Genomic DNA, 20,552 nt, shown 5'->3' with positions numbered 1-20,552 from the left:
CCCCCTTTTTTCCCCCCCCCCCCCCTTTCTCTTTCATTCTCATTTCTTTGACTAATAAAGGAGAAAAATGCATCAACCAAAATCCTAGGAAATATTACACTGTAATAATATCACAGATATGCCAAACAAAGCTGATTGCAATTATTTTAAATTTAATCAAAGACTTCTTGTCAATCAAGTGCATCATTAAGCCACATTAATAACTAAATTTAGCCATCCATGTCCTGGAAACTCTAAACAGTCTTCCCGTGTATAGCTGAGAGATGGGATTTCCCTGTAAAGCTGTAAGGAAGTTTTACCACAGAATTACCACACTGTACAAGCCACATCTTGTTCAGCTGTCATGAGAAGGAAGAGGTGTGGTAGCGTTTTGCGGGTCCAGTTCCCTTTTCATGTCTGTTTACTCTTTTCTGCAGCGTGCCACCTGCTGATGACTGAGGGAAACTACATTAACTGGTTGGTTAAGTAACAAGTCTATGGTGGTTCAGTGAGATTGATAATGTGTTTATGTTTAGGCTGCAGATTGCACAGGAAGAACATCACACGGTGGCGGAGGAGAAGGTCAACCTGGAGCGGGAGATGCGAAACGAGATTGATGCAGCAAAGCAGGAGGCGCAAAGACTACGAGAACTGCGTGAGGGAACCGTGAACGAGTTGAGCAGACAGAAATATGCAGAGCAAGAGCTGGAACAGGTATCACAAGGCCTTATTAACAGGAGGTACAACTTGTGAGAAGGATTTTTTTTTTTACTTGAATCAAAATGAAACCATTTGCCACAGTCATTTATTTCAAATATGCAAATTAGGCATTGCCTCATTAAATATGTACAATGTTTCACAAAAAAATATTATATAGTCCAGTAAAAATACAATGCCAAAATTCATTTAAATGCATAGCATTTATAAAAACATAAGATAAAAAAATTAATTGTAAATCTATTATTTACATGCAAATCTATTATTTGAATGCAAAATATTGCAAAAAGTTTAATAGTTATATAAAAGTTATCATTTATATGTGTAGTACCTCCCCTTAAATTTATTTTGTTGAAAAGAGGGTACTTTTTTTCAATCAGTCTTCGAAACTCTAGTAAAATAATAGCATGTTTATACCAAAACACATGCCTCTTTTCACCATTCGCTTATTAGCAACATGTTTGGATACCCTCACAGACTCACCTTAAGTTAACAGGTGTCCCATTACCATGGGAACTGCTGAAGTGGCACAGAAGAGGTTTTACACAATTCCCTCCTCAAAACATTGAAACACAGCCAATATTTATGAGCTTGTGTTTGTTTTAGGTGCGAATGGCTCTGAAGAAGGCTGAAAGGGAGCTGGAGTTGAGGAGCGGCTGGTCTCCTCCTGAAGCTCTGCAGAAATGGCTGCAGCTCACACACGAGGTGGAAGTACAGTACTACAACATTAAGAAACAGCAAGCGGAAAGACAGCTCATAGTTGCTAAAGAAGGGGTAAGATGTTCAAATACTCATAGATTACATGCTTTAACTGAATATTAAATCTATTTAGCCTGTTCTACTAGCTGAACATCCATTAATTATGAAGTTGTGGCCACAATAACAGGCAGAAAAAATCAAGAAGAAGAGAGGAACTATCTTTGGGACATTCCATGTGGCCCACAGCTCTTCACTGGACGATGTTGATCACAAAATCCTCTCAGCCAAGTGAGTCACCAGAGATAAAGACTCATTTTAACTTGCACAACTAACAATTAAAGGTTCCAAAAGGAGGGCTTTTTAAAAGAACTATTTTAAGAACTTTTTAATAATCTGAAGAACCTTTTGGAATGGAAAGGTTTCATAGATGTTCTTCATGGAACCATAGATAAGAACCTTTTTTTTTTAAAGGGGTCACATGTGAGTATAAGGGTTTTTTATGAATCTTTGCAAATTGCCTTTCCTAATAATGTGCTAGTTAGCAAGTTTCATGGCTAAATGCAGCTAAAGTAAACAGGACAGCTGCACCCCACAGAAGAGAGGGGCGGGGTGAGCAGAGCTCATTAGCATTTAAAGGGAGATGCAACAAAACGGCTTGCTCTGAAAATAGCTGATTTTAACAATGTAAAAAGGGTGTCTTTTACAGTACCATTGAGAAATTTTAACCAAAGTATGTTATAGACTTTTCATTAAGACTCTAAAGAATCATATCAACTTGTGGAAAATGGGCATCCGATGACCCCTATAAGAGTGTAGAGCAACCAAACCAAACCTCACCTTTCTTTCTCTCTCACTTCTGCAGACAGGCCCTGGGAGAAGTGACCGCTGCTCTGAGAGAAAAGCTTCATCGATGGCAGAAAATTGAGATTCTGACAGGGTTTAATATTGTCAATAACCCTGGCATGTCGTCTCTGGCCTCTGCCCTCAACCTGGACCCTGCTTTCCTGGGCATCCGCCCTGCTGTACCCCAACACTTACTGCTATCCAATGACCTAGACGACATGGATGAGGACATACTTTCCCCAGGAACCCTGCAATGTGAGTTTTTTTAATAGTGCTGAATCTGATCATATTTATTATAAAGCTTCTCAGCCGTCTATAACCATATTAAAATGATCCTGTGGCCGGTTTTCTAACCCTAATACATGGCGATTACGCTTTCCGTTGAGCTTTGCCTTTTTGTGGTGTGATATCATTGGCTAATGTCCACAGATGCCGCCTGGCAGATGGATCGGCGAGTGAGCGACCTCTGGCCTGTGGCTTCCGAGAGCCAATCCCTGTGGAAACCAATCCCTTCTGGTTGGCAGCACCCCCTTTATTCTCTCAGCCAATGCTAACACAAAGCAAACCCTTCTATGTCACTCCTACTGCCCATTTAAGACCTTCTAGATGGAAATTGTGAATCCAGCTCTTAAACAGACACATTTAATCCTTTGTTAAAGAGGTCATATGATGTTGCTAAAAAGAACATTATTTTGTGTATTTACGGAAATGTTACGCCCCTTAACATATTGTGATGCCTTGTCCCGGCGCGACTAGACAAAAACATTAAAAGCCGTTATAAACGAGACATTTGTTGCATCCAGTGGGGACATAATTACGGATTATAATGACTTATACTGTCTTTTTACGCGTTGCATTGCATCGCGCCACGTAAACATAAAACCATGTCTGCATTTGTGATCGGAGAAATGACAAACTACAAACGCTACTCTACACTGCTCAAAACTCGCATTTGAATTATCAGTGGCAAATCCTTTAAACTTTTATAAAGAATATCTCTTTGGATTTGAGACTTTAGTCTTTGCAACTTTACAGATCTTCTTTATGCACCAAGAGCTTGTAACACTCCAAAGAGAAAGGAAAAATTGAAATCGCATCATATGACCCCTTTAACATTTATTTTTGTTCGGTGTTGCTGGGTTTCTAGGTTAGTGATTCACAACGTGTCTTTAGCACAGCAACTTGGTGTTAGCATTGCTAAGGCTAACCCAGAGTTAAAATCAAGCTGTCAACCCTGGTTTTACAATTAAGGGGGTAACATTTTGTTAAACCCTGGCAAAAAGCAGTTAAAAAAAATCTGTTAACCCAGTGTTAAGCACAGTGTGCAAAGTCTGTATTTAAACTTACTACACGGCTCTCTGGAATATTCTGAATGGACGATTACAACATTCTGTGCATAAATGTTTTTGTACATTGATTTTGTATATACTGTTAAATTTGTATAATTTGTTGTTGTCGCAAACCGACAATGGGTTTCATTCACTAACTGTGCATGCATGCGAATTTGTACATGAAATCTGCGTACAAACGTTTTAACAAACAAACCATGGTTCTTCAGTAACTGAATATTATTCTAAATGTAGGAACAACTGAAACCAAACATATGTAAAAAAAATCATTCTTGGTGGCCTTATTAATGTTTAAATAAATGGTTTAGTCTATTTCAACATGAAAACCTCGGGCACGCCGTTGCTCATTTAGAATACTCTAAATTTCATGACATTATGACAATGTTCAGAAATTCATGTGGTGTGAATTAGGCAAGAATTTTTAGTGAAAAGTTGTCATGTGCATGTAAATATTCATGATCTACACAATTATTGGTGAATGAGACCCAGTGTCCTAGTTAGCTGTGCTGATTTCACATCTTTCGTGTCACTTCATGGTCTTCTGACATAAAATTGTTTCTCTCAAATCAATATTTCATGTCCATTTATTCATTAGTTTAGTAGCCGTGTAATAAGTGCATAATGTACAGTCATTGTCCCTCTTGTTTCATACAGCTAACATTATTGCATTATTTTCGTGCAGGCTGAAAACCGCATGTCTGTCATCGCTCAGTTTTTGTGGACACTGATCCTCTTCGCTCTGCAGTCTTGCAATGCTTTTACACTTTTGTGTGTTCATTTCCTGTGCCACATCATCAGCTCTGTTTCCTCCCTAGCTCTGTTTTCCTTCATTAACCACAGTTAATGTGCTTTTATCACTGTATCACACACTCCTCCCAGATGTGACTTCCAATGTGTGTTCATCCTTTGTTACAAAGGCAGGCGTGAAACATTACCTACATGTGGTGAAAAGATTAGATGAAAGATGTAAAATGAATAAAATCATGATTAGTTAATCTAGTCACAAATCAATTTCTGTTGTAAAATGTAACAGATACACAGCCCTCTGTTTTGGACGACCTATAATATTATTAATTATGAGACAGAATCTTGATTAGATTTTCTCAGAGACTGAATGATTTGAATGTCCGCTCACTAATACAGACAAACATCTGTGTGTGTGTGCCTCTCCTCAGCTCCCAGCCTGACGTCCCTGCGGTCGCGACACGGAGACCCCGTGCTGAACCTGAGCTCACAGAGGTTGGTAGAGGCCGGTGAGAGTGAGGCCGGGCCCCTGCGGCCCCCCGGTCGCCCCTATGTGCGGCAGGCTCGCAGCCACTCGATCGGCCACGTGGAGTTTCTCCCTGTGCCTTCGCTGTCTTTCTCTCTGTCTCATCCCTCCATCGTCTCTACCTCACTCCTATCTTCCTCCTCCGGCTCTCGTTTTGCTGCGCTGCAGTACCGTTCCTCATACTTCACCTCTATGGAGGCGGTCTCAGGTCTGCCGCCAACAGGGTTCACTGCTTCACGCAGTGATCAGAGAACTGAAAGCACTGGGTACCTCACACACTGTTTGCTGTGCACACACACAGCATGTGTGTAGGCCATCCATAACTTCCCTGTTATTGATACATTTCTAAACTGTTTTCTATGCTAAACAACAATTTGCTAACAAAGTTCTTTTTATTTAGTTTTCTGTGAATGTCAATTTTGTATCTGTAATACATTATAATTATAATATATTTACTATATTATAATTTCACTTGTCATGAACTGTAACCTTTTTAGTCAATTTCCATTTAACTATTTAAATGTAAACACAGTGAGAAACCGAACTAATCCAGCATGAAAAAGTCAACATGAAATCAAAGTTTACTCCATTTACTTTCTTTACAATCATCCCTGGTCTTATTGTGCTTAATTTATCAGTGGACATTATTCTAGTGGGGGAAAAAAAGGTCTTCGTAATTTTGAACTTAAATTTAAACTTGTTCCATCCAGGGTTAAGTTAACTAAAACTAAAACCAAAACCATTTTGGTACTTGAAAATAAAATGAATGAATGAATGAATGAGGAAAAAGTAACAAAACTATGTAAAAATAGAAATATTTCAAAAACAATAACTAATAACATTACAAAACAAAATTAAACAGAAAATACAAAACAAATAATTCTAAATATTGGAAAAAATATTTAAAAAAAACAATAACTAATAAAATAACAAAACACAATAAAATTCATTAAACATCCAAATTAAAATGAAAACAGAAAATACAAAACAACAAATAATTCAAAATATTTTTTTAAAATATAAAAAAATAAACTGTAACTAATAAAATAAAACACAATCAAATTCATTAAACATCATAATTAAAATGAAAACGGAAAATACAAAACAAAAAATAATTCAAAATATTGGAGAAAAAACTATAATACTAAAATAGCACTGGCTCTGCCTCTGAAAAAAAACTTTTTTAGGAAGTGATATTACCTGGGCTGTACAGATAGGGAAATATTTTTTCTATGTATAACTAACTACTTGTCATAATTATAACATATTCATTTAATTATTTTATAATGTTATATTTTTAAATCATTTGAATATTTTCAATAATTCTGCAGTTTTTAAATAATTCTGTTTTGGCTTGTTTAAGGCTACTGCTGGAGTTTTTAATTTTGCCAATGCATTAAACAATGCAGCAATTTAATGCTGATTAACATTGCTATAAATAGTAAGGTTGTGGGAATAATAGCAAATCATGATAGATTTTTAAAAAGTCATTGAAATAAGTTAGAGACTTTTGAGAGTCAACTTGACTTTGACTTCTCAGTCAAAAGTGCTGTTGGTCGTTGAGGTGTTTCAGGAGGGGTGTAGTCACCACCATATTCCACTGCAAACTGCATTTACAATGTTTCACTTGGAAAAACAGCGCTTTATCGAAGTAAATGAGTTGCGAGTGCGGTTTCATGTTGACATGAAGTTGAAAAATTGAAACTAACAGGAAATGCAAATGCGTCGATTCTGAAATCCTCTTCTCTCCTTGTCCCGTCCTCTAGGGATCTGAACCGGTCCGAATCGGATTCCTCTCTCTCAGTGTCTCAGTACGGAGACGCCCAGCGCTGCACCTCAACTCCACTCAACAGTAAGCTGTCCAGATCCAATGGTGGTTCCTCCACCGACAGCCCACTGCTGCAGAAAAAGACCTTTGGCATGGAGAAGTGTGCCAGTCTCGGAGAGATCCACTCTCAGCCGTCTAGCCTCACCTCAGCCGACTCGATGCGCTCTCTGATCTACACCTCCGAGCAGGACGGCCCGTCACTGCCAACAGGAAAGGGTGGCAGCCGAATCTCTCAGATCACAGGCAAGAAGATCCTGGTGGACGAGGACAGCGGCTCCACAGGAGACGACGCTGAAGGCTCCAGCACGGGCCGCAAGAAGAGCACCTTTACCAAACTCTTCAAGAGGCCAAAGAAATGACAGCAGTATGGGGAGATGCCAAACACAAGAGTAAGACTAGCACAATGGTACATTTTAATCGTGAAGAGTTTTAGGAAGACCATGTCATTTATGTGGAATTTTTGATTTATATCGTAATTGTGTCGACCAACGGGAACAGAAACAGTCATTTGTTGGGAACAGGTATGATATCACTGTACATTTATTTATTTGCTTCTACAACTAAGGGCGCTAGATGGTATTGTCCATTTTTGGTGTGAGAGTTACTTCTGTTTTTATTGGTAGTTAGCGTGAGCTGGAGCTTTCACTCTCAAAACAAACACCAAACGCTTGCAAAGGCTTTCAGCGCATACAAATGACTCCACCTACTCTATACTGTTGTTTTACATAGGATTTGCTTGGACTTCTTTCCTTTTCACATGCAGCCCATCATTGTGTTGCCAGAGGAAACAATTGGCTGTAAATGTTACCGTTCACGTCCCCCTGCTGAAAACACACCACAGTACGAGTATGCAGCATCTGTGTGCGTGACGGATATGAGGCGGAAAATATCTTGTTACTTGCTTTAGATTTCTCCTTCTGTTATCAAAATCTATTTTAAAATGTTTCAACTTGTTACTTCCTCACAAAGGTGCCTTTCATTTTAAGCACTGCCAAATGTTATTGCTGTGAACTGCCTGTGTGTGAGTCACAGACAGGATATGTGCTGTAGTTCTTGTCTCTGGCTTGTAATTACATGCCTTTAACTTCATTCATGCTTCATGCCACTGAAGTCTTTTAATACCTGAGAAGTAATAAAATAAGGTATCAAAAGGGAGGGTGTTTTGCAAATTAAAAGTCGCATGCCAACTTTCTTTTATTAATAAAAACACTGAACTTTACATTTTCATATAATTTTTTTCTTTATTAGTAGCTATTTGTTTTCACATTCATTTTTTTATTTTAATTTTGGCAGGCTTTGTAAGGAAAATTTAATTACTAATTGTATTTTTTAATTTGAAAATGTGTCATCCCAGTGAAAATCTAAATGAAATAAATTTTTAATTTTAATTTTGGCAAATACTCAACCATTCATACTGTAAGTTTGGGGTCAATAAGGTTATTAGATTTTCTTTAAGAAATAATTTTATTCAGTAAGAACACACACACACACACACATATATATATATATATTTTTTCTTTTTTTTCTTTTTTTTCAGAAATCACTTTAGTATGCTGATTTGATGCTCGAGAAACTTTTTTTTTTACTATTTAGCAATGTTGAAAAAATGTATATTTTTTAGAAACTGTGATATATATGATATGATATATATAAAGCACAAGCAGAATGAGGTACAATTTAATATTTTCTTAACCAAAAAGAACAATATGTTTGATAGTTCTCAGGGTTAAACAGGTTTATAGGGTAACTTCCTCTGCATTGCATTTTTTGAAAACCTCTTTGCATCATGGAGCGGTTGATAAATCTGTAAATGTTAACCTTTACAGGAAGTAGCTATTCCATCACTGTTCACAGAAATCCACTGTGAAATATACACCAACGCAGCAGACAGACCCAACACCACACATATTCAGTCACTGAGTGGATATATAAACCAAATTCTTGAATTGTTCATGCAGGCTAAGCTGAACACCATGAATACCAGAGCTTTTTTTTTTGCCAGTGCACTCTGTACACATTTCTCTGGTGTATTTAACATCTCCTGAAGGTTTGTTTGCATCAGCCGCTGTGGAGCAGAACATTAAATGGCTAGGCACACTCAGAGAAACCATCTAAATCAAGATAGCTCGATGAGTTAGTGTCCACAACAAAGCCCCAACAAGGTCAGGTTTACCATTGTTACCATAGTGCTCCGAATAAACAAACCTGTTTCAGCGCCTCTTCTGTCATAAGAAAGTTTGCTTTATTCATAGTGTGCACGGCCTTTGTAGACCACTGAAATAAGCTGAATCTGCCCATGATAAACAAACAGCGTCTGCTGAGAACAGTTCATGGAACCATTTTGATTTTATTTGCTGGATTTGTGGCTTTTAATTTTAATTTGTGGCTGTTTTTATACAGCATATTTAAACATTCTGAAGAGGCTTTACAATGCCTCTTGTACTACAGTTTATTTTATTCGTGTGAACAGTTACTATTTCAAATAAGTTCTGTTTTGTTAAACAATATCACCTAAAGGCATTGACCTGATTTGATTTGACCTGGCTCTTGTGAATGAAAAGCAGATCATGTTACTAGTTCTGTTACCTTTTAAAATAAGCCTATACACTCTTTGATGAAAAGACTTGTTGATCATGACATGATGAACGGCATGAAATGGAATCCTTAGGACATCATGAATTCAGCCAAAGAATCCAAATGTCCTTTGCGTGTCTCTGGCTTTGGCTTTATGCCCGGTACTATGTCAAACGAGTAATCGCAGCGTAAATAAAAAAAAAATTGAAATAAATGTCTTTTATACAATCATTTAAATGTTCATGTCAATCCAGCTTGACTGGTGAGTTAGAGTGCATGATTCTCCAAACAGAAGTCCTCACCAGTACTTGTCCTTTTGAGATGTCCCGCAGTTCCGACCTCCCAACACTTGGGGCAGTGTTATGCCTCGCTTATGGCCTCCCAGTTCATGGCTGTGAAGTCCGCTTCAGTCAGGTTAACCGTGAAGGGTCCCTCAACTCGCTGAGGTTCCACATGCTGCTCCTGAGAGGTCGTGTTTATGTTGTTAACACGCCAGGAATTGAGGGGACGGATGGATTTCTGGAAGCGCTGAATGTAAGAAACGTATGTCAGCATGAGCATGTCACACACATACCTGCTGGTACAATTCTAAACAAGAAAAAATAACTCAGGTACATTATATATTTCATAAAAAATTATCTAAAAATGTACATTAACAAAAATACTTAAATTTAAAAAATGTATTTGATTAAAAATACAGTAAAACCATTAATATTGTGATATATTTTTACAATTAAAAATAACTCTTCTATTTTAACAAGTTCTAAAAAGTTATATATTCCTGTGATGGCAAAGCTGAATTTTCAGCATCATTACTCCAGTCTTCAGTGTCACATGATCCTTCAGAAATCATTCAAATATGCGGATTTGGTGCTCAAGAAACACTTATTATTATTATTATTATTAGTGCTGTCAAAAGATTAATCGCATCCAAAATAAAAGTTTTTGTTTACATAATATATGCATGTGTGCTGTGTATATTTATTATGTATATATAAATACACACACATGCATGTATATATTTATTTAAAAATGTTTATATATTAAATATATTTATTTATAATATAAATTATATGAATATAAATATAGAGATGTAAATACATGTAAATATTTTCTAAATATATACTGTGTGTGTGTATTTACATATACATAATAAATATACACAGAACACACACACATACATGTATATTATGCAAACAAAAACTTTTATTTTGGATGCGATTAATCGCGATTAATCTTTTGACGGCACTAATTATTGTCAGTGTTAAAAACAGTTGTGCTGCTTAATATTTTTGTGGAAACCGTGACACAGGATTTGTGTGATGAAGAAAGGTCAATAGAACAGCATTTATTTGAAATAGAAATCTTTTGTAACATTCTAAATGTGATTTTCGATCAATTTTATGCATTCTTTCTGAATAAAAGTATTCTTTCTTAGAATCCTACTGGTGGTTTGATGTTTTGAAGAGACTTACATCTTTAAGAGTGCCAGACTCTTTACTGACTGCCACTATGGCCCAGATGAGAATCTGCAGACAGCAGAAGGCACCCATACATACGCCCAACGCTTTGCCCCAGGTCGGGTACACATAGGTGCCGTAGCGCAGAGACGTACGGTACATCTCGATGAAGATGTAGGTCAGGATGAACTGTATAGAGAAAATAATCTCTTACCATTTTCAATATAAAGACTGAGGCCTCACTCTGTGAATGGGACTATCACTGTCAGTGAGATACAGTGTCTCAGCAACTGAATTATTCATTACACTGGATGCAGAACAGACATGGTGTTTGATTCCACTCTGCAGTAAAGCCAAGTTTCTGACAGTACTGTAGTATGATTCTACTGTAGCTCAAACCCTTCTAAATGAATATTTATATATATAATTATATAACTGTTCATCTTAAACAGAAATCTCATGCATCATTGCATACTAAAACATGAGGGTGATTCCAATAAACCAAACCAAAAACAGGACACCCACCGTTAGCAGGAAGGGGGTGAAAACCACCCAGCAGGCTTTGAAGTACAATAGCAGTTTTGTGCACCAGGGAGGACAGCGACAGATCATGTCCACAATGTCCTGACAGAACTGGTTCACCCCTGCAATTACATCAGCATATGCAATAGTTTGTTAGTTTTTTCATAGAAACAGATTTAAAAAAGTTAAACATTACATCACTTGCTCACCAGTGGATCCTCTGCAGTGAATGGGTGCCGTCAAAATGAGAGTCGAAACAGCTGACAAAAACATTACAATAATCCACAAGCAACCTTGTGAGCATGTGTGCTGTGTATATTTATTATGTATATATAAATACACACACATGCATGTATATATTTATTTAAAAATGTTTATATATTAAATATATTTATTTATAATATAAATTATATGAATATAAATATAGAGATGTAAATACATGTAAATATTTTCTAAATATATACTGTGTGTGTGTATTTACATATACATAATAAATATACACAGAACACACACACATACATGTATATTATGCAAACAAAAACTTTTATTTTGGATGCGATTAATCGCGATTAATCTTTTGACGGCACTAATTATTGTCAGTGTTAAAAACAGTTGTGCTGCTTAATATTTTTGTGGAAACCGTGACACAGGATTTGTGTGATGAAGAAAGGTCAATAGAACAGCATTTATTTGAAATAGAAATCTTTTGTAACATTCTAAATGTGATTTTCGATCAATTTTATGCATTCTTTCTGAATAAAAGTATTCTTTCTTAGAATCCTACTGGTGGTTTGATGTTTTGAAGAGACTTACATCTTTAAGAGTGCCAGACTCTTTACTGACTGCCACTATGGCCCAGATGAGAATCTGCAGACAGCAGAAGGCACCCATACATACGCCCAACGCTTTGCCCCAGGTCGGGTACACATAGGTGCCGTAGCGCAGAGACGTACGGTACATCTCGATGAAGATGTAGGTCAGGATGAACTGTATAGAGAAAATAATCTCTTACCATTTTCAATATAAAGACTGAGGCCTCACTCTGTGAATGGGACTATCACTGTCAGTGAGATACAGTGTCTCAGCAACTGAATTATTCATTACACTGGATGCAGAACAGACATGGTGTTTGATTCCACTCTGCAGTAAAGCCAAGTTTCTGACAGTACTGTAGTATGATTCTACTGTAGCTCAAACCCTTCTAAATGAATATTTATATATATAATTATATAACTGTTCATCTTAAACAGAAATCTCATGCATCATTGCATACTAAAACATGAGGGTGATTCCAATAAACCAAACCAAAAACAGGACACCCACCGTTAGCAGGAAGGGGGTGAAAACCACCCAGCAGGCTTTGAAGTACAATAGCAGTTTTGTGCACCAGGGAGGACAGCGACAGATCATGTCCACAATGTCCTGACAGAACTGGTTCACCCCTGCAATTACATCAGCATATGCAATAGTTTGTTAGTTTTTTCATAGAAACAGATTTAAAAAAGTTAAACATTACATCACTTGCTCACCAGTGGATCCTCTGCAGTGAATGGGTGCCGTCAAAATGAGAGTCGAAACAGCTGACAAAAACATTACAATAATCCACAAGCAACCTTGTGAAGTGAAAAGATGTTTTTAAAAAACAAATCCATCAAGGCGTTTTACCTTTAAACCATTGCTTCTGGCCCAAATACGAGCCCATAATTTTCACAACATTTCACAACTCACATCAAAATGCACAGACATATTTGTTTAGAACTGTTTTTGCTTGTAATAGGTGCTTGATCGTGCATATTTCTCTCCTGATTCAGACGAGGCGATTTTTTCCACTTACAAACACTGCAGTTTATCACTTTACAAGGCGTTAATTGAAGGAGTCATGTGGATTACTTGTGTATTATAGTGATGTTTTTATCAGCTGTTTGGACTCTCATTCTGACGGCACCCATTCACTGCAGAGCATCCACTGGTGATCAAGTGATGCAATGCTAAATTTCTCCAAATCTGTTCTAATAAACAAACAAACTCATCTATATCTTGGGTCACTGAAGGTTGAGTAAATTTTCAGCAAATTTTAATTTTAGCATGAACTATTTATTTAATGTTCAAGCTGTGAAAATATGATTGAGCAGAAATGTGTGTAGACTTTTTTGACAAAAATATGTCATCCATCTAAAATAAATAAATCCTTATTATTTCATGTAACTCAGAAAACGAAGCAGAATATCTTATAAAGTGCCTCTGAAAAACTGAATGTGTTCCTCATCAGAAGCCCTACCAATATCAGCCCATCACCCAGGATGAAATGAAAGTAAGTGTACCATAAAAGAATGAGATGCCAATACACATGAAGAGAGTAATGATGATGAGACCAAAGCTTGTGCTGAAGGAGTCTATGAGCGTGAACCAGTATATCCCACCCTGTGATGGAAAAACACAAAACAAAATGTATATGTATATGACAACAAAAACACTGATAGTGATAAAAGAATCACTAATGCACAATATGAAGATATACAAGTTGATGAATTATGATATGAAACATTACAGATACATTACTAAACTCTGGACATCTGTACACATGTATTTATCAAAATGTCAACTACTAAATCCTATTATCGGTCAGTTTGTTGCTCTTACATCAGTGATGAGCAGCAGGCCCATGAGATAGAAGGCGAAACAGAGCAGCGCCAGGAACAGCGTCTTGTGCTTCAGATTGGATCTAAGCTGAGGAAACTCATCCATCACAGCTGTACAGATCCCCTCCATGTTACCAAACTGCAGGATAGAGAGAGAGAACTTCACAATAGCAAGAATTAAACAAAGGACTAACCTGTCAGGAGTGTACAAATATGTCATAAGTTTCCCTGACATCTACATCAACAAAATGAAACAGATCCTCAGTTTGCTGTTAGGGTAACACAATGACTGTCGTGTGCCATCATCTGTTTGCTCTCACATTCACATTTATGCATTTGGCAGACATTTTATTCTTATAAAGCTATATTTTACCTATATGTGTGCATCCTGGGAATTGAATCTGTGACCTTAATGATGGTAGTGCCATGCAAACCATATATGATATATTTACAGGTGAAACTTATGTATCTATATATTTACATATACACATACTATAATAGCTATATATAGAGCGAATTTTGATTTCACATCGACTGATATTTTGGCAACAGATGGGTAGAAACTGAAATTTGAGACACAGAGAGACAAACAGGGATTTCAGGTAATGACAGAGGAGAACTACTGTGTACTCATGCACGTTTACTGAAATAAGTGTTGTAGCTCAGTGACGAGCTGAGCAGTAAGACAGGATGTACATGTGTTATTTCACACATCTCTTGACAAATCTGCTTCCTGAGCACTGAAGTTTTATACAGTCACATATCTAATCTGAAAACACTGAAACCTGATCACTTGGGATTCATATTATACACAGTTACCACACTTTTTGATTATTTCATTGCTGTGACTTTTCTTATAATCTTTCCAGTCATTCAATATGGATTTTTCTCTCATTTTTTTTTTTTTAATAAATGGGCAGAAGATTTATATGTCAGGTACCAGTCTTTTGAATTCAACTGAAATACTGTGAATTCAAATAATTATTCTTGTGTGTACACATGTGAACAACTGTATACAATACAATTCAAAAGTTTGGGGTCAGTAAGATTTTTTGTAAGAAATCAGTACTTTTATTGAGAAAGGTTGCATTAAATTAATCAAAAGTGACAGTAAAGACATTTACAATGTTACAAAAGACTTTTACTGACTGGAGTAATGGCTACAAAAAAAAATCTTTGTTATCACAGGAATAAATTACATTTTAAAATCTTTTTATATTGTAAAAATAAATTACAATATTACTATTTTAAATGTAAAACAAATAAATGCAGCCTTTGCGAGCTTAAGAGACTTCTTTAAAAAAAAAAAATCCTACCAACACCAAACCTTTGAGCTGTACTTTATTTGTATATGGTGTGACGCTAGCAATGAGTCTGCCACATGAAGACCTGTCAAACTCGAGAAAACCTAAATGCACTGGAGGGTCTTACCAGTGTATCCACTCCCAGCATAAAGAGCATGAGAAAAAACAGAATGGACCAAAACACTGATCCAGGTAGAAGAGCCAGGGCTTCTGGGTAGGCAACAAATGCCAGACCAGGACCTAATATAATCACAAAATTACAAATTATGCACTGGCTTTGGAACTGCAAGGATGTGAAAACGTTTGAATTTACTTTAAATCATAGTACTCATGTGTGCTGAGCTATACGGGATGTCAGAAGAGAGAGAAGTAACATGACAGGATGTACCTGAGTCTGCCACCTGACCCACAGGCACGCCTTTCCTCCAAGCCATATGACCCAGGATAGAGAAAATGGCAAAGCCTGCAAAAAAGCTGGTCCCACAGTTCCCTATGGTGATGATTATAGTATCCCTGCAAGATGAGAAATCATTTTGAGACTTTAAAGTAATGATTCAGGAAAAAAACTAAGTGTTTTCCCACAGTAAAAAGCCTCACCTGATGACATTATTGTCAAATTTATTGTAAGACGCCATTGACAGGAGTCCACCAACCCCAATACCCAAAGAATAAAAGATCTGCGACGCAGCATCATTCCAAACCTACAATGACAATATAATACAATACAATACAGAACTGAAGGGAATGGAAAACTGTAGCATTTATTTCAAAATTGGTGTTGTTTAGGAAATGGTACCTGTGCATTAGCCAAATGGACCCAGTTTGGAGTGAGGTAGAAGGCGACACCGTTTAAAGAGCCCTCAAGGGTGGCCCCTCTGATGATGAGGACCACCAGCACAAAATAGGGGAAGGTAGCAGTCACATACACCACCTGACATCAGAGGAAAGATGGGAAATTAATTTCTTTGTGTAGAACATATTCTCATCTGCTCTGAAATGGCCTCATATGAAGTATTACAACCACACCAGGGTTATTATAGTTAATTAAAACTAAAACCATAAAAAAACATTTCCATTACTTGAGGTAAAATACAGTACATGCAAAGTGAAATAAAATATAAAATAACTTCAACTTGTTTTATTTTAGCTTTAGTTGCCAAAGCAGCATTTTTTAATTTTCACTTAGCTTAACTCAGTGGTTCCCAACCCTGGTCCTGGAGGCATATTAATACAAATTGTAATCGTATCTCAATGATTCTAAATGGCTAACTGGTCTACACTTATTTTCCTATCGGGAAAGAAGCCAACTGGATGTGCTGTGGATCTCTGTAAGGCTTTCAAGTGTGTACCTTGCCGGAGCTGCGAATGCCCTTGAGCATGCAAAGGAAAATGACGACCCAGGCAGCCAGCAAGCACAGAGCTAGAGGCCAACGCACTGGACCGGGATCATGCAGCCCTTTGCTGTTCACTACTCCCAGAACCTTTTCACTGAACACACACAAACTCTCTGTGTAAGATTGAAGAATTGTGTCATCGGCTGCATTGCATGTTAACAGTCTCAGAGTGTTTCAGCTGTGGTTTTGTGCTACATTAGCATTAATCCCACCACAGCTGACTAGAATAGATTTTTTTTAGGTCTGTATGTGTCAGTAACAGCAGTACTTTGGACTTGAACGCATGTTTGCTGTACATTATCACACCACTAACTGTGGTATTTTTAGATTCAAGGATGTGAACAAACATGAAACACGAGCAAATAAATTTGGTAACAGAAGTTAATGAAGGTGAGCATGACAGTGAACAAGGAATATTTTACAGCATTTATTAATCAACATATATTAATGTACGATTTTCTATGGTTTTGAAAGAATTTTCACCAAGGCTGCATTTTTTTTTATTCAAAACACAGTAAAAATTGTAATATTCTGAAAGTATATTTTAAAATATATTATTATAGCCAGTCAGAAATCTTTCTAATATGCTGATCTGGTCCTCAAGAAACAATTCTTATTATTATCAAAGTTGAAAACAGTTGACCTGCTTAATTGTTTGTGGAAATCATGGTATTGTTTTTCAGGATGTACTTCTTACAGCATTTATTTAAAATAAAGATATTAATTTGAATAAAAGTATTAATTTCTTCCAAAAAAAAAAGAAAGAAAAAGAAATCTTACTGACCCCAAACTTCTGATCACTAGTATAGGTTCATGTTCATTTCAACATATACATGTTTAACATTTAAAGTTATAAGTTAACATGAATGTAATAGTATATTAATAAATCAACATGAATGAATGCTGTAAATATTTTATATTATATGTTTTTATTATTAATTCATGATACCTAATGCATTAATTAATGTTAACAAATTTAAACCTTATTGTAAAATGTTACCCAAATTTCTGTGGAAAGCTCTGATTAATAATTTTGTTCATAAAAATTTCCCAGTATTTCAAACATTTTTACAAACTACAACATTTTTACTAAAACACAAAAAAAGTTAAAAAAGTGGATAATAAATCAATTCAGATCTTTGCACATTGTATGAATATACACAGATATTTCATGTTAATGTACTACTTTAAATCAGTGATAGCATTCAAATGTAAACATTAAAATTTAATGAATAAATCATTTTTATTTGAATTATTCTTAAATACATTTTCATTTAATTGTATTTATTTCTAAAAAGAAAGGTAATTTACAGAGACTAATTTAGAAAATTTGTAAAGAGAAACTGAGGGGGAAAAAAAATTAGAATTCTTACTTCCAGAAGACCTCAGAGGGACTTTGGGTGATATTAGTTTTGTTCTGTGGAGAAAACAGAGATTATTCTGAAGAAGAAAAACATATCTGATTCATCTAGATAACGTAGATGATAATCAACATTCTATGTTAACCTACTAGCAGACAAGTAAAACTTACTCGACAAAGGGGAATGTTATGAAGAGCATCACATGACCAGGGCAGAGGGCTCTGGAAAGAACTGCCCAGGTAGTAGAACGTCCAAGCGATAATGACATTATAATAGAGACACACAAGAGTGGACACACATAGCATCCCTATACCAATCCCTGCAATGAGACCAGGACAACACAATCATCACCATTTGTTTAGCCCTGTATTTAATTACTAATTATTACAAAACAGAAGGACCATTAATTCTTACGTCTTATGCAAAGTGGAGCTACAAGACTTTGAATAATGAATATAACTCAATACCACATTTGCATAATCACAGTCCTATTTACAAACTATGATTAGGCCGCTGAATTGATGAATTACATGTGAAGTGCTACCTTTGAGGAGGGGACAGCATTTCCAGACGGTGATGGGACCCGCGGCTCCATACTGTCCCAGACTGAGCTCCATGAGGAAGAGCGGCATTCCCGTGAAGAAGAGCATGATGAAGTATGGGATGAGAAACACACCTGCAACCCCACACAGTCAAGATTCATGACTTTATAAACTTGTTTACATTATTTTTCCATTTTAATTCCTGTTGTTAATATTTATTGTTGGATTTTTAACCACTTTTATTCATACCAACAGTAAAAACAAGACAGGAAGTGATGGAATGAGGAGGCTGGATTTGAAAAATATGAGTCGGTTTCAAAGTTCACCCGCATAAGCACCACAGCTCAACAAGTTGGAGCATGTGCACTAACCACTAAGCCACAACCCCAAAATTATGTCATTTGTGCCAGTGAATCCACACTCCTAAATCACAGGCATTTGTCAATGGGATTTTTCCCTCCTCAGGATTTGTATTATTCACACATTTCACATCAAATAAGTTTACTAAAACCATGCGAAACATTTAAAAAACAGTATTACAAATAGAATATATATTGCAAATCCTTTTACATTACAAGTGCTGTTAATTCTGGATTTAACAAATCATTTCATGAACAGAACTGAAACAACAGTGTGTGTGTGTGTGTGTGTGTGTGTAATATGTAAGAGAAAAGGCAGCAATTTCAGTGTCCACTTTCACACACCACCGGCTCTCACTGTGTTTCTTTGGTTTCAATTCTGGTATTTAGCTATAGTTCAGAGTTTATCTTCAAAGTGTTGTTTGAAATTGTCAATTAAGAGTCTTTCCTTTTTAAGAATTTACTATTGTAACATGAAACATAAAACTTCCAATCTCGTTTAAGTCCAGCTCAAGGAAATGACAGTGCTTTTCTACATCACCCTCCAACAATCCATGAACAGGTCTCTTCATTTGTATTACTAACCATCTTTACATTGCAAATTTCTTCCTTTTTTGAGGCCTTCATGGTTTGGGCTCATTTGTTTCAGCGGTTTAAAGAGGAATGTGCCCTCCTCCCTACTACAGTGAAAGGTTTTTGGTTTTGGTTGGTTGGACAGAGTGCAGGATTTCAGCTTAGGGTGACTAAACATCCCAGTTTACCCATGAAAGACCCATTTACACAGGAAGTTCATAAAATCTCTTAGGATTTTTTTATGTGGGAAAATCATGGTTACTTACTTACTCATTTACATGGTTACTATCAGACACACTGATTTTTTTAATTAAGGCACAGTCACATAAGCAAAATTTACACAAAATTTTGTGGGGGAAAAAAGGTCCATTGTCCATAGCATAGTGATGTACGAAGCACAGCTCACACCAAAGTAATTTTTAAAACGAGCAGTTTTCTGTTGGTCAACACAGCAAATCTGCATGACCAACCTGAACATGAACAAAATCTGCTTTGGGAACTTTTCAGCCCTCAAGCAAAACTCCTGATTGTGTGGATTCCTATTAAAATGACAACATTTAGCTGAAAAACAGTAAATGTGACCATACCTTTACAGAATAGCTGGTGTACATCCGAACAGATTAGCTATCATATTTACTGTACGGTCACTCACCTCCTCCGTTTCGGTAGCAGAGGTAGGGGAACCTCCAGACGTTTCCCAGGCCAACACAGTAGCCAATACAGGAGAGCAGAAATTCATATTTGCCGCCCCACTGATCTCTGGGAGGCTGAGCAGGAGGAGCTGGTGCAGAGGATGGAGGCTGGTGCTCAGTTTGAGTCTGGGATACGGGACTTATGACATCGTGAGAAGACACAACCCCGTTCTGCTGTGCAGGACTCTGTCAAGAAGATAATTCAAAGCTTATGATCTCTGATCAAACACAACCATATGACAGATAAACAACACACCTCTTTGTCATCCAGAATATCTAGAACTAAAATTAAAAACCAAAATTTGCTGTCAAAATGAACACTGCTACCTATCTGGCCTTAAAACCTTCAAACTTCTAGCTTTTAAAACTACTTCACCATGGCTTTCTCAAGCCAACATCAAAGTTTGCCTAGGCTTTTTTAAATCTAGTTTACATTACTTATCTTCT

The 20,552-nt window shown here is 36.6% G+C and overlaps 2 protein-coding genes across 5 annotated transcripts in view; one reads left to right on the top strand and one right to left on the bottom strand.

Moving 5' to 3' along the window:
• Positions 1 to 7,897, top strand: part of LOC107737558 (stromal interaction molecule 1-like) — a 35,353-nt gene extending 27,456 nt beyond the window's left edge. For 3 of the 4 annotated variants that reach the window (XM_016549077.1, XM_016549096.1, XM_016549086.1), the window contains 7 exons: positions 516 to 693; positions 1,303 to 1,470; positions 1,583 to 1,683; positions 2,258 to 2,493; positions 2,668 to 2,754; positions 4,763 to 4,826; positions 6,624 to 7,897. In XM_016549077.1, the coding sequence (XP_016404563.1) occupies positions 516 to 693; positions 1,303 to 1,470; positions 1,583 to 1,683; positions 2,258 to 2,493; positions 2,668 to 2,754; positions 4,763 to 4,826; positions 6,624 to 7,044 (1,255 nt within the window). In that variant the 3' untranslated portion in view covers positions 7,045 to 7,897. The remainder of the gene's footprint in view (positions 1 to 515; positions 694 to 1,302; positions 1,471 to 1,582; positions 1,684 to 2,257; positions 2,494 to 2,667; positions 2,755 to 4,762; positions 4,827 to 6,623) is intronic. The other variant, XM_016549104.1, reaches the window with a different exon arrangement.
• A 996-nt stretch (positions 7,898 to 8,893) lies between these two features.
• On the bottom strand, positions 8,894 to 20,285 carry LOC107737542 (sodium-dependent proline transporter-like). The gene is made up of 14 exons (XM_016549052.1): positions 20,066 to 20,285; positions 18,484 to 18,615; positions 18,110 to 18,258; positions 17,952 to 17,995; positions 16,534 to 16,672; positions 15,981 to 16,115; positions 15,782 to 15,885; positions 15,573 to 15,697; positions 15,312 to 15,424; positions 13,882 to 14,019; positions 13,563 to 13,662; positions 12,565 to 12,683; positions 12,055 to 12,228; positions 8,894 to 9,787 (listed from the first exon to the last, which is right to left on the bottom strand). The coding sequence occupies exons 2-14, from the start codon at positions 18,587 to 18,589 to the stop codon at positions 9,620 to 9,622; spliced, it is 1,614 nt and encodes a 537-aa protein (XP_016404538.1). The 5' UTR covers positions 18,590 to 18,615; positions 20,066 to 20,285; the 3' UTR covers positions 8,894 to 9,619.
• Positions 20,286 to 20,552: the final 267 nt, after the last annotated feature.

Source organism: Sinocyclocheilus rhinocerous, unplaced genomic scaffold (assembly GCF_001515625.1).
Source record: "Sinocyclocheilus rhinocerous isolate Xijiao unplaced genomic scaffold, SAMN03320098_v1.1 scaffold4236, whole genome shotgun sequence".
NCBI lineage: Eukaryota > Metazoa > Chordata > Actinopteri > Cypriniformes > Cyprinidae > Sinocyclocheilus > Sinocyclocheilus rhinocerous.
Note: the sequence above shows the minus strand (reverse complement) of the source record. Positions and strands in the feature narration are given on the sequence as shown.